The following is a 15508-nucleotide window of genomic DNA, read 5'->3' as shown; positions in this document are numbered from 1 at the left end:
CACTCTTCCCACTTCCTGCCAATAGCTCTGGAGTCCGTCTGCGCCTCTCTCACATGGTACAATCAGTCTGTCCTTTGTTTGTTGCACCAGAGCGGAGCCGCGGGTCTCAGCTGTCAGACGTTAGTATTCCTACAGCCAAGGCCCGGACCGTGGGGAGTCCTGGCAGAGCTGGGGTACTCTAAACCTCCACCCCTCCTCCTCAGCTGGTACCCCTCAGGACAAGACTGCACGTGGCCCTGTTTGGTGATGAGCAGAAAAGCCAGTGACAGACTAGTAATGGACATGGGATTTTCTGTTCAAGTTCATTTTGTTCATGCGGCAAGAAACGGAAATCTGCAAGAATGAAAATGATTTTAATTGAGAAATCAGAACTTGGGTTGAGTAGTTTTATTAGATTTTTTTTAAAGTAATTTTTGTGGTCTATCTAAAGCTACCATTTGTAATTAGACTGGTCAACACAACCCGCTGTATTCTCACATATCACCACTAGATGCTGTCTATGTTAATGCTGTCCGATTATGTGCCAGCTTTGGTCTGACAAAAGAAGACCAGAAAGCAAAGGTGACGCAGAACAAAAGTGTAGTTGAGTGAAGGAGGGATCAAGTTTCACATTTGCCATCTACTGGTGAAAAAATAATAAACTAGCTTTTGAATAAATTAGCTTTAAACGCCAGACTTTGTGCATTATTAATGTTTTGTCTGCTTCAAATTCTAAATCAGATGTTACATGGAGATGGTTATACTTGCAGACCTATCTTCAATTTTTATTTCAGTCATTTCTTGGACTAGTTTGCATTTCTACTTGAGTAATATCAATATGAAGTAATATAGTACTCTTACTCGAGGGTTTTTGGCTGTACTTTCTACCTCTGATTATTTGACATGTTTAAAATTGACAGACATTGACTGAGTCTGTGTAACTATAAATCCTGGACATTCCATTTTTGCGGTGCATTATTTTCTTGCGCTAATAAAAGGTTTGCATTATTGATGAAGCTGTCGTCTCCTCCCCTCCATCGGTCATCGGGGCCAGGAGCAGAGGGTGTGGAGGGGGAGGAGTGGGAGGAGGGGGGGAGGGGAAGGAGGGCTAAGGGTGGACAGGGGGGCGAGCGAGAGGGGAAAGGGGTGGCTAGTGAGTGAGAGGAAGGGACCTTGGACACTCGGTGAATTAGAATGGATGAATGAACAATGAACAGATGTGGACACTTACAAATAGGTGATTAATGGCACATATGAATAGATACAATGATTAAGATTACTTTGTGTATTCAAAGGTTGATTTGAGATTAAAAGTAGTGATGGGTTTTGATATGGATGAGGTGGGCAAGCCAGAAACGGCACTGCTTATAAGCAACTACAATCGCATGCAATGTCATAGTGAAAAAAACTGAAAATATGACATAAAAAAGGAAAAAAAATCAGTTATCTCTGAAATGTATCCTAAAAAATACTACCATGAAGAAATGTTAATGCACGGTTTATTTGTTGGCAGCAAGCAAAGTATCAGGAACTACAGAAAAGTCTATGTGATTTTTCCTACATCAATCCAAATTTACTACTATAGTCATATGTTAATACACAAAAATGACAACTGGATATCTAAAAATTTCTAACTAAAATTTTACTATGCATTATACAAGGTTACAGTATTTTTTGCAGCAATACTGACATTTTACATTCTTATAAACTTAAACTATGCTTTCAGTGTTACATGTATCCATAAAATGTACAATATAATATATAAGGATACAAGGATAGGGATTTTCCATTTTGGTTTTCCCTAAGCTTCATCAAAACTAGTCCAGATGCCAGTTAATCACAGTCTCCTAGAACGCTTGGATGGACTGATGTATTGACTTCTGGATGAATGGGTGAGTGGCTGGTTAAACAGTTGAATGAATGGAGCCTGCCGAGGGGGGACTGCCAGCCTGTGTGCCCCAGGAAGCCAGACAGACTGCGGCACTGTTTACTGAGCATGGAGCTGCCCATATGCTCCCACTACTGTAAGGCTGTAAACACACACAAATGTTTTTTTCCCCAAATCAAATTTTGTCTTTCTTTAAAAAATAAATAAAAATGATAAATTTATATATAAATATATTTCCATAGCCATTTTGACAGAATTGGATATGCATAGTTGGTGTTTTGAGTGAATGCATGTGTGAAGTTCAAAAGGTCAATTAGTCATCAGCCATTCTGGATCAAGACCAAGACAAAGCCAGATGGATCCACTAAGCAATTTCTTCATCCAAATCCAACCAAAGGAGGTCTCAACAGCAAAGCATTGAAGATCACAATGATACTACAGCATTGCCAACAGTCTGATCCAGATATTTGCATATTCATGTTATCCCTATATGGTGGTGTAAGGGATGAAGTGCATGAATATGTGAAACCAAACGGCTACATAAGTGACGTTGTTTATTTTGATGGGGAAGCCTGTATATAATCCTTTTTAAGATGTATACAATTGTAAATATGGGAAACATGTTCTTTGGTGAATAGATTACAAGCCAACATTTATAAAATGACCTATTTGGTTATGAAAGGTTACGTAGCACAAATCCCTCCCTTTGTAATTATTAACAACTACTAATCAATAAACAGATTTTAACACCGTTTATAAAAAGTTTACAGACTTAATATTGATTATTGAAGTCATATAACAGAAATATTTATTACCTTAATTGCTGTAAAAAAACAAGTGCTTTTTACATTAGACGCATTTTACATTATATAACACATATTTAACTTGTCCGATCTGTGCTCTCTCCTCTAAATTTGGAAAGCTCACCCACTAATATTTTATGATGATCTCCTGTAACACGTCTGTGCCAGGGTTTTAATGAGCAAAAAGCTAAAACTAAAAGTCCCACTTATGAGCTGCTGCTGAGATCTCACTCCTCACATCAATGATTTACTCATTCTGGAGAAACTAGTCCACTCTGTCCAGGCCATATCATCCTAGAAATACAAAATAATGTTGTTTTTTAGTGGTGCATTCTACTGAAATGTAGGCATTGTAAAAACTCTTTTAAGCAAATGTAGATTTGTGCAAAGAAGAAAAAAAAAAGTTTGATATATGGTATCATCATCTACACTGATGACACAACAACAGTATGGCAAAAGGAAAGGGAAAAAACAAGAAACCATCCAACATTACGCTAAGGTGGGCATACCACTCAATCAGAGCTTCCTCAAACTGAAACAGGCACCTTCAGCTCACCCTATGAGAAATGGACCTAAACACGTGTTCAGTAACAATAACACTAGAGGGAAACACCAACGTACTACTGTTTGTGCATCTCTAACTCCTCAGGCACAACCACCAAAGCCAGAACCAATGAAACCAAGGTGTAACCTGACAAGAGCAGGTGATCTATTTTAGTTTGAAATGCCAGATGACGAACCAGAGGAGGAATTCATCTGCAGACCACTGAACATACTATAACTACTCACTGGACCAGACCTCAACAAGAAACGCTTAAGAGAGTCCTGCTATTGAAACTAACCAACTTTGTGTTCAGACACCTCCATCCAATCCTGAACCACATCAACTGAGCGTGCCTTTAGTGCAACCAACAAGGAAAGCAAAGAGGAAAACAATTCATGTGTTCATTTTTGGTTTGAGATGCCAGAGGAACCAGAAGTTGAAATCCTCTTTGGAGATGTTACTGTTCAAGGCTTAGACAACTCTTCTGAAGGCAACACAGACAGTGGCACAATCCCAACTGTAGACGAGAATGAGGGGGCAGTTTATGAAGTTCACCATCGGTCAAATGATGTTCACTTGCCTCTAGTAACTGAGCAAACTACCAACACTGTGCCAAAGAATGTGAATGGACCTACCTTGAAACCAAAAAGGAGACCAAGGCATAACTCTAAAAAGACAGGAGTTCACTTTTGGTTTGAAACATCAGAAAAATCAGAAATGGAAATATTCTTTGGAGAGTCTTCAAACAGCTCTTCTACAGTTTGTACAAATACAAGCAAGACCCAAACGGAAGACAAGACAGAGGGTGCAGTTTCTGAAATTTCCTCAAATTTGTACTGAGGTGCCTATAGAAACAAACAAGAGAGCCTGAGCCAGAAGAGGAACCCCAAACTCCTAAGAAGAAAAGACACATCAGGATAAAAAATAAAAGTTTAAGACTGAAAGCTCAACTAATCCAGCTACAGTCACAGAGCACAAAAGCCTCAAAACTATGAAGTATCTGACCCAAAGTGAACTCAAGACTACAACTGCGAAGGAGTTCATGCAAAAACGACTATTATTGCAGAAAAAAATATTAGAAAACAATGTAGACAAATATAAGAACTTGTGGACCATGAATTTAATCAGTTTTTATATATAAATACCAGAAAAAATAAAATAAAATAAAAAAAATGAAAAGATGCACTTGATAAATATTGACAATAAGTCTATCTAGTAATGATCATGGCTGGCCTAGTTGAGAATCACTAAATTTGCTTTGTCAACAATAAGATTCCTATATTGTTTACAGAGAAATTTACATAATAGTAAAAAGTCCTCTCAAAGAAAAAAAACACATTAATTGTTCTAGCTCATTAATGTTTACGATGTAGTATGTTGGCCACTGAACAACTCAATGAGCAATTACCCAATCACTCAAGCTGCTGAATCGCTTGTAGTTCAGAGTTACTGGCTGTTTCAACGTGGCTAAACTTGCCAACTCCAGCAAGCCTGTAATGACTGTTGTTTCTCTTAAGCACCATGCTAACTGCTAGCCTAAGCCTTTCCGTGCTGCTAAAAAGTGTGTATTTCTCCCACCATACATTGATAGTCTACACACTGCCAAAACTGAGGTGGCAACAACGTTTTTTTGTGGCACTTCCTGTCTAGACTCTGATGGAGGACAGGGGTGGCTGCTGACGAGTTTCTTTCACAATATGGGGCAAAGCACAACATCGCTATGGAAACTGCACAGTCGGCAAAAAACTGTTAGGTATAGCTCATCCACTAAGCAACAACAAAGACTTTAAGTATCGCCATCTATTAAAGTAATAGCTGTGTGGTTTCATAGCCGTATGCTAATGCCATTGATTTGAAACTAACAATGAAGCACATATTTTCTATGGCAGTTAATTAGTTCTTGAAATTATAGAGGCCATTGGTGCAAAAGCGACTCAGCAAACTGCAAAGTTTTCATAAAGTGGTGATATGGTACTTTGAAAGGAAGGAAAAAAGATTACAAAAGTTTCAGAAGTCCTTTTGTTTGTAATTTAACACCTTAGGACCTCATGATTTACTTCCTTTTAGCAACATATGTTCTTTATATCCAACACTACCATTTTTTTATTCCATGGAAGAACTTAACCTTTAATGGGATTAAAAGGCAGCCTGCACACCTACAGATAAAAAAAAAAAAAAACCCTACTATAAAAACATAAGTTAGTCTTAGGCGTAGAATTTAGCAAGGGGCTCATTCTGCTTTAGATAAGATAAGATATGGCTTTCTTTGTCCCACAGTGGGGAAATTCCTTTCTGATTGGATAATGGACTCAACTTGTCCAGTAGTGAAAAAACATGACAAATTAACAATATTTTATTTGAACTTGTTTGATATCTAAGGACAACCATACAGAATATTTACTAAATATTTTATAAAATTCCTACATTAATATAAGGTATGCATGTGCAAATACTATTAAGGTGTTCTGAATTCCATGTTTGTAATACATTCATGGGCTCAATCCACTCCTGTCTTCTGTATTCATATGCCTGTTTAAATGCCCCAGCCTCCCTCTGTGTCAGCATTTGAGTGTCTCACCGAAGTCGGCCAGTTTGAGCTCTCCAGTATCGCTGATGAGCAGGTTCTGAGGCTTGAGGTCTCTGTGAAGGATGTACCTCTGGTGGATGTAGGACAGGCCGCGCAGTAACTGGAACAGGAAGAGCTGCGGAACAACAAAACAAGAGTCGTTATATTGATTTTACTAGAACATAACACGGCACAGTAAGTAAGTAAGGTGTGTGTCTGCGGGCGGAGGGTAGAGGGGGTATGGATAGTCTCATTTGTCATGTATTTAAAGATATCATTAAAAACAACTATTAGCACTGTTACAGCTAAGATTATGTAACTATGTAAGTTTTCTGATGGTGGGTCACGTGCTTGCCTCAATAGAGATATTATTCAGTTCAAATCAAATCAAAATAACTTAAATTTTTTTCTCTCTCTGAGCAGTAATGGGCTTAAAAGGCATACTGTGGAGCATTCAAGGTCAAGCAATAACATCTCCAAGGAGTACTTTTAACCAATCATGTGTATACTAATACTATTCCCAATACTACAACAATACTTTGACTGCAACGTTCTACTTCTGCTGCTGCTGTTACTGCTATTAGACTAGTATGTATGTTTTGATCATGGTAATTTTTTCCTTTTTATACCGTAATACCACGACTAATACTGCTCTTTCTACTTCAACACTAGTACTTGTATGATCACTCACATAACTCCATGGGGAATGTTTAAAATGGCTCCTAGAGAGGACACGACCCATACTCTCAAAAATGAATATACTACAAAATGTATACCAAGAAAGTCAATAAAATTAATAACTATTTTGAAACGACAGACACTGGGGCAGTTATAAATGCACTCATTAACCATCATGAGCAACATTTACAAATAATGCTGCCAAACACATCGTTTCTTCACACCAGCACATTAAAATCAATAGAAACCCATCAGTCTGAGGAATAGCTGTCATTACTTGGTGTTTGCACTATTGAACAGGCTTCAAAAAATGTGACAATGGCCATCTGGTTCTCTCAGTCCAACTCCTCTTCCAACGCTTCATTGAACGGTCCCACTGAATTAAACTCCAGTTGACCCCTCGTGGTTCAAATCTGGGCTTCTAATATTTTTTCTGTAATAGGTGTAGTGATTGTGTAAAGTGAAAGTGCGGAGGCGTGGCGTATGTAATCAAAGGGAACATATGGAGGGGCTGGTGGAGATGCTTCCTTGTTTTTCATCTAAACAGCCGGAAATCGATTAGGCCTACAGTAGCGTGACATGAAACAGGGAAGGAGGGAGAAGAGTGAGGGGAGTAAATACAGGTAAAATTAGAGTGCTTTGTTACAATCAGATGATGAAATACTATCAGCAGGATTTATGGACTTTACAAAGGCTTATGATCTGTGTATTGTTACTGATGCATTGAACTATATAACATGCCACTGTTATAGAATAATTGTGGTTCTCTACTTAAAGAAACACTGTAACTTTCTGGAATTGGGACACCACCTGCGTGATTACAGAGAAATGGAAACTTAAAACCATAATTTCTAACATAAATAATAATACATAGATGTTTTATGCCTTACTGTGGAGGATTATAGCCAAAAAGTACTCTTTTCCAGGCTAGATAAGAGTCAGGTTTGTGGAGATGCAAGCTCCCTATGTTTTTCAGTGCAATAAAAAAAAAAAAAAAAAAAAAAAAAAACAAAAAAACAAAAAAAACAAAACAGAGCTTTAATTTAATGTGTCAATTTTTGGGGGTTTTAAGGGTCTGAAAATGTGGGTTACATACATTTAACATACATTAAAAATAATAATCTAAGATATAGAAATTTGTATTTGTTAATATTTTAAAGTATTTTTTTAATTATTTCTAATCATACCTGCACTAACCATCTCCATTTATTTGGGAATGGACTGATAGGAAGACTTGACATATGGTATACTACTATCCACAGTTTATTAAAAGAGTTTATGAGATTTGATATAACCTGTTATTTCTGTCTGAAAGATATCACTGTCTACTTCAGTAGGATGGAACATAATTGTATACGCTCAAATGTCAGTGATACAAACGTTACAGTCTACTCTTTTCTCACAATTAAAGCAGCAGAGTGTTTTTACGAAGAGCGCTAAGGCCACAGGTAGACCTCTGGGAAATACAGTTCTGCAGGTGATTCTGATGGAGCAGATCAATACTAATCTCTGCCTTGTTAAATATAATGCTCGCCTCCAGCTGTTAGCTTAGTTAGCCATTTTACAGAGTGACAGAGGGGAGGTGGGGGACGGCTTGGACAAAACAAAGCATACTAGCTAATACATTTACGGACAATAGTGTTTATTGTGGAGAGTTTACAATATAGCTCTATTTTTTGAATTAAGACTTTAATAAAATGTATAACAACATTACAATTGGACTAGTGCACCACCCCGCATGCTCTTTCTGGAGTAAATGGTGGCAAAGTGGTATTGTAAGTCCAAATAGCCCATGTGTTTGGTTTTTCTGATGTTTCATGATGAGATACAAATTGTGAACCCTTATGTGTTTATTATAGACGGTTGTGATGTATTTAATCAGTACAACTTACAAACACGACCAATACTGACCTGGCTACCTTTTTAATATAAGATTAGACTGGACAAAAACTTTGATTCTCATCAAACAAAGTGGTTTGCTCCAAGCCTCTCCTCTGCCATTTCTTTTCATTAAAATCATCAAAAAATCATTGTAAGAAACATTTGAACCCAACTTTCTAAAGTAAAATCAAACATCTAAAACTTTTCTCTAAAAAGACCATTTTAATGACTACTGCAATACCATATTCATTCAAACAAGGAATAAAAATGCAAGAATGCACTTTTGCTGACAAATCAGATGAATAAAATGAATGTAAATTGTAGTTAATTATATCAGAGCCCAAATTAAATTCTGAGGACGCACTTCCTCTGAGTGCCTGCGGAGCTCACCAAGCTCAGGCATCTACAACACAAACATGAATATATGCATGTGGCAAACTGGTCTCTGCTGCTCACGCCAAAAGACGAGATGAATTATACCATCTCTGTAGTCAGATCTACATATTTTCTATCAATCTGACAAATTTGCTTCTTTCCTTCAGAAAATAGGAAAAAAAGATAACATCAAAAGAATAAAAGTGTATAGCATTAGTGGTTAGTACCAAATGTACTATACATCAGCATAATAAGGTACTATATGGTTGTCATGGCATTAATATTTCAAAAAGATAATTTGGAAAAAGCTAAATGTTCTATCAGTTTTGATACAATTATGGAGAGAAAAATCTCAATTTCGTGAAACAATAAAGAATACCGATTTTAGTATTGATTAGAAAAAATATTTTTTGACAACCCTATAAACTAAAAGTCATTCATTTTAAAATATACAATTTCAAATTAATTATGAACAAAATTATTCTTAACTACAACAACACGCAATACAAATACTTCAACCATACTACTGATTTAAAACACTCCAACTACTGTGATTACTACCACCATAAGCACTTTGTTATCAATTAAATATACATAAAAAAAACTCTATAATATGTTCACCTCCATTAAACCGCATTAAAATACTTAAATGAGGAACTCTCTCCATTACTCATACGAAGGTTGTCTATATTTCCTCATACACACAAATGCAAATACAGTATCATATTAGGCTTAAAACATATGGTCCAATGGAGATGCGACGCACCCAGCCTCTGCATACATTTTGGTTGTGACTTGGCGTTACTCCCCGCAGATCTGTCACTCAACAAAATAACAATGTAGCCGGAGCTTTCAACGTTCTTTGACTGAATGAGTGGAAGCGGCCAATTAGACTGATTTTGGCTCTGCGGTGTCCAATCAGAGAAGAGCTGTCTGCCACAAAGTTAACAGGTCAAGATGTTAGCATTCCCGTGCTATCGGGGCAAGAGAGGGACTGCAGTGCATCACATTAGCATGGGAAATGTGTGTTTACTCATGTATATCAAACAGCGCGTTGAAAAAAAAAAAAAAAAAAAAAAAAAAAAAACAGAAAGAAAAAAAATGAAAAGAAAATGACTTGTAGGGAGTTGTAATAAAAATGAAATCTCTCTTACGCCATTCACGCCGCTCTTCCATTCCGGCATCAAACTGTTGTTGAAAGCAGGGTTTTCATCCATGCGATAACATTTGCATTTTAATATGTGAGAATGAGGGCAGGCAGAAGAGGCTGGGCACCAAAGCTGTCATTGAGGGTTTGGGAATAATAACAGTAATAATGGTAATGCCAGTGGCTTTCTGCGCAGTTCGATTTTCTGGTTAAATAAATGGAGCTGGCAGTTGTGTGTTTACATGCCAGGAGTGTAATTCAAATTATTGGTTATAATTTATCTTAATTGTAGTGTCACACCTGGGTAATGAATAGAAATTGGTCCATGTATCTGATTTCCTCTTGTTTTAGACTGAAACCATTGGTCTGGAAACACTTTTTTTTTTTTTTTTTTAGAGTCTGTGCTATTTTATGTCTGCATTACATAAGGCATCAAATATAAACTATGTAGGAGCCTATTCCAGCAACTATGGGTGTTAAGCAGAATGGCTAAGGCAATTGATAGTGTATACTTTTTTCCGTGTGGCAACCAACACTTTTTGGAAGGGTGTCTGCTATATATTTTTATTAAGCAGCTCTTTTCCAGGAAGTCACCTATGCAATCATTGTATTTTCAAATGTGGACATAAACAAAAGGCAGTGTCCATTGTTCATTGAACTGGGGCTGCACGTGGACCGGTCACGATAACGACAATACATTTGGAACAACAATTTTTAGGGGTCAGTATTTATTGTAGGTACTTTTTCTTTGTTTAGTGGGGAACTTTTTGTTATTTTTCTGAACTACGAAAAGATTTAAGCAGTAGAGAGTCGAATGTATAACTTCTATGACTCAATATAGATACAAACCAAGTACTTAAGCATTTCATTCTTCAATGTATTTATTGCAGTTTGTGTTTTTTAACCATATTATACATTTATAGTAGTATTTTGGGGATGTTTTAGTGTGATTGTGACAGAGGTATATTTTAGTTTCAGTTTTATCATTTATTGTCTGTATTTACTTCAGAAATATATCGGAAATTGGTTATTGTGACAGGCCTATCTACACGCCATCGCAATTTAATCAAAGTCTGGAAATATTTAGATTATAGAATACCCATTGCAAAGAACAAAATATGTTTCTTAAAATTCTTGAGTCTTTTCTCAAATGTTATCCTAGAGTTTACAATGTGCACTTAAAACAGAACCCTACTTTTTAAACATATGTTGTAAGTTTAATCAGAATTGTAATACTTGTCAGAAAAAGAGACTTTAATTTACATCTATTTGTTTCCCCAAAATGGTTCAGCCCAAAAATGAACCTTGCAAAAAGTCAGTGTTGTTTGGCATCTGCTGAGACAGACCCAACCATCTGTAATAAGTGTGAATGAGCTGCCCAGCTATGCAAATGGACAAGAAATTCTACAACTGAGAGTGTTACCAGTTACCCGAAAAAATGCGAAAAAGAAAAAGACCCGAGATAATAGAGGAGGAGATTAGCGCCACTCCCAACTTGAAAGGTATTACACACTAAAATACCTAGAGGTCATCTCCTTGGCCAGCTTCCACTCGCAATCTCAAATCACATTCAGACAACTAATGAAAACTTTGTACTATAATAAATCCAGCCAAATTTTAATTTTCTTTTTTACTTCCGGCACCGTGCCATATAACAGACATTACAACTCATTTAACCAGCTGATGAGCACTCTGTTAGATGAGCAGAAAGATTGGTTGCGTGTTTTTTTTCCATCGTCGCTCTTCCATGATCTGAATAACAACCGTATCAGACGCGACGCCATTGGTTGTTTTGCTGCTGCAGTCTTGGACCCGCTCCCAACGCTGCTAACGCCACACTTTTGTACTTTTGACTTTTTGCAATAAATCCTTTCAAGTGTCTGGTTGTTTGTAGTGCAGGTGAATTGAGTCTTCGAATAGTTGGATATACTCCAGTGGGTAAGATTATATAAAGGGAAAAGGCAATGCACGGTGGTTGTTGAAACAGGGCTACCCATCATCCTAATGGCCATAAACAGATATACAGGACATATAGAGAGATATAAGGCAAAGTGCTTTAGTGCCACGCGCCGGCTTCTTCTGCTGAAAATCAGGTTCGGATGCATTAATAACCGTGATGCGCTTCGAAAAGGGCTGAAGTTGTTGCAAACATAAGTCCATATTTTATCTTAAAGAGCTTGTTAGGGCTGGTCCAAAGAGGCGATGCTGGCTGTAAGAGGAACGTATAGGGACATTTATAGCTTTGGGTGTACTGCCAGATACTACAAACTTTGGGAAAGTCAAGTACAAGGTCTATTGCGGACTTTTCCGATGCAACGTGTAAGCATCGGTAGATTTAAACGGGTTTTTTGGCCCTTTCATAGCATCCGATTAATTGGTGTAGTTACATCGGTGCAAAATCCAAAGTAAAGCCCTTAAACTTAGAAAAAAGTGAGATTGATCATTTTCCACACAGCTGCCCTGTAACTTCACTTGGAGCTGTTACCTTCTTGTATCCATAGATAAGTTTAAAGCAATGCTGTGGTACATTAGGCCTGTCACGATAACACATTTTGAAGCACGATTTATTGCTACAGAGAAATATGGCGATAAATGATCATACTGAAACTTCTTTATGCTGCTGATTATGAATCTCATTAAAAGGCCTGTACAGCTTTAAGTTCTCCTACCTAATGTTTGAAAATCCAACAAATCCCAACTGGGCCATTATATTGTTTGTTTGGAGTTTGGATATCCCTCGTTCTGTTACTGAACGCTCTAAGAGATGGTCAAAGTGAATGTTTTATACATTTTGCTTACAATAAAAGTAGTTATACAGAGAACCGTATAAGACGCTGTTAGAAAAGACGATCTGTTTTTGAACAGGAATGGGAGCTTAGACATAATTTCTCCATTTATAACTCCATCATCAGACCTAAATCAAAACAAGGAAAACAACAGTGATAGCCAGTATGCTAATAGCTGTGAAAGCACCCATTAGGGGCCTGAACAATTATGCAAAATATGATTCAGGCGCAGTTCATATTTAGTTCAATAGATCCAGCTAACAAACAAACTGTAAACAAATTGATGTGTGTCCCTTCAGACAGATATAAGGCAGTGTCCATCAGCAATCTGACCAGAACTTGAATGAGAAGCAAAACATCTTCACTCTTTCGTCCAGTTGACAATATTTAATTTTTGCTTTTGTTAGAAGATGTTTAAAGTTCATTTTATATTAATGAATACAGCACATGAATAGTTCTGCTATGAAAATGATATTGTATACAAGTACCCTTAATTTCTATACGTATTCAATTCAAACACCATGCATTTAAAATCCATTATGAGAGGCAATGCCAACAGGCATGGACAGAAAGCATTTAACCTACTCCAATTAATCCAAACAAACACTGAATGATATGTCAGATGTTAATGTATCTGAATGTGATGTGGGGGCCAGCATGTTTTTGTATAGGATCCTTCTCAAATTATGATTCATAATTATCCCATATAAGTGGTATAAATAAAGCATGTAATGTTAGTTAAATCAACCATCAGGGTAATCTGTCATCTCTGGAGTGCCCCCTCGCCCATTAACTGCTATCCATCATATGTGCACCAATAAGCTCTAAGCCATTCCTCCAGTGATTAAACACTTATTGCCATCAGACTCCAGCTCTCCATCAAGATAAGCCTTATGGAAAAAATAGTGTGAATTGGAAGGGTCGTGTGTAATATTTCAATGGAAAATATTGCAGTAGTGTGCGCGAAATTCATTGTGCAGAAAGGCGCGTAGCGATGAATCACGGTGACAGCATCGCGACGAGGGCTCGTGTAGTTTGTCCAGGAGCAAAACAAAGTGAAACAAGCACGCAGGAGAAGAAGAAAGATAGCATGTCCCAATGTAATGTTAATGAGACCCGGTAAGAACAGGCCGCACAGAGACTGGAGACGGCACGAAGGTCTTAACAACAAGATGGGGACAAAAAGGCTTCATCAGGCAATGTAAAATGGACGTTATTAGATCTCAAACATGCTTGAGTTTAAAGTCAAAATTTCTATTTTCACTTACCCCCTATCTCCACCTCATTCCTCTGTGCTTACTTGCAATTATTCCAAAAATGTAGACTCTGGGTCAAACAAGGGGTTCAAAAATGTCACATAAGTAAATACAAATATGCAGTTTGCTATTTTTATTTTTAGAGCAATATTGTAGTTTACAATTAATAAAATGTAAAACACGAATCGATGCATGTTATATTTTTGTTATTAAATATCTGGAAAAGTATAATATGTCTTCTTAGTATCAAGCTATGAGATACTCCAGGTAAAGTTGTATGTCGTCGTCTTATAGATGTGTCATCAGTATTGATCAGTGTCACTGTCAGATGTAGTGAGTGACAACAGTGCAGTAGTTGGGGGCACTTCTTCAATTACTTCAAGCCAGGATGCTGTCAGGAGTACCTTTCTTTCTTTTTTTCTGTATCTTTATTTATACAGGGAAACCCAGTGAGATCACCTGACCTCTCTTTTTCCTGGGCGCCCTGTTTAAAATACAATACAAACGGATAAACAAACAAAACAAGTCTATATAAAACATTCAAAACAGGTGAAGTTGTGTGTATAAAAGTTCGTTAACAGATTATTAAATTGCGATTGTGTCAAGAATCCAGTTTTGCTTTTCCTTGGAGTGTGTTCCATTTTTGTCAAGCAGCTAAAAGCCCTCTTTCTGTTTTCAATTCTGGTGTGGCTAGTCCTTAGCCTTATGCAGTCATGTGATCTGGAATTAAATGTTCCGGTTTCAATGATTAACAAGCAGATGAGGTATTCTGGCAGTTTTTCAAGTAATTCCTTATAAATACATTTCATACAGTGCTGTTCTCTTCTAATAGACAGTGATGGCCAATCCATTTTTCCAAAGAGAATACAGTGATGAGTTTCAAATCCATCACCAACAATCCATTTCACTCAAACGAAGTGCTGAGTGAAATGGATTCAATGCTTTCAAAGCAGAGAAAACCTGGAGAAAACTCACCCAGGCTGACCCATGAGGAGAACCTTCAAACTTATCACACTAAGGCCACAGAACAAGAACTGTGTGAGTTGTGATGCCATACATACTGTGTGGTGAGCAGAAAAACAAGAATACAGTACATGCTAAAGAAAAAGCACTTTCAAACACTACTGTACCATTGATAATTACAGTAATCTACCTTTTAATCTCTAATGTATTCAGTGTTTTCCTATAGGTTCATAAAACTATGGCACTCCAGTATTTTGACAATAAATAACAAAGCAAAAAATATCACTGTAACTGATAAGAACTTTAAATCACTTTTTATCCTTTGAAGACATTTCATTTCAAAAGGACAAACTGAAGTATCTGGCATTGGCTTACTTCAAATGGTGTTAAACGTAATGTGCTAAAAGTGTCCATTTACTGATGACAACGACCTTCAAAACAAACATTTGGGAGTCTTGGCCAAATCAATGAAACGCTGATTTGCAGAAATAAGTGAAAGTGACGGAAGCAGTGATGGAGAGAGAGGATGAGTTAAATGGAGTGAAAATAGCCAACCATCTGGCAGCGGGCGCAGAAATAACTGTCCCATTAGACATCTGTACAGCACTGTTCTTAATGGGCTGTAGCCAAAGACACTGGTGC

At 37.2% G+C, this 15508-nt stretch overlaps 1 protein-coding gene across 2 annotated transcripts in view; it reads right to left on the bottom strand.

Moving 5' to 3' along the window:
* Positions 1 to 15508, bottom strand: part of cdk14 (cyclin-dependent kinase 14) — a 210338-nt gene that overhangs the window by 102017 nt on the left and 92813 nt on the right. For both annotated transcript variants that reach the window (XM_033980456.2, XM_033980457.2), the window contains one exon: positions 5793 to 5916. In XM_033980456.2, the coding sequence (XP_033836347.1) occupies positions 5793 to 5916 (124 nt within the window). The remainder of the gene's footprint in view (positions 1 to 5792; positions 5917 to 15508) is intronic.

This window comes from Periophthalmus magnuspinnatus, chromosome 16 (genome assembly GCF_009829125.3).
Source record: "Periophthalmus magnuspinnatus isolate fPerMag1 chromosome 16, fPerMag1.2.pri, whole genome shotgun sequence".
Lineage (NCBI taxonomy): Eukaryota > Metazoa > Chordata > Actinopteri > Gobiiformes > Gobiidae > Periophthalmus > Periophthalmus magnuspinnatus.
This window is presented reverse-complemented; position numbering and strand designations above follow the sequence as displayed.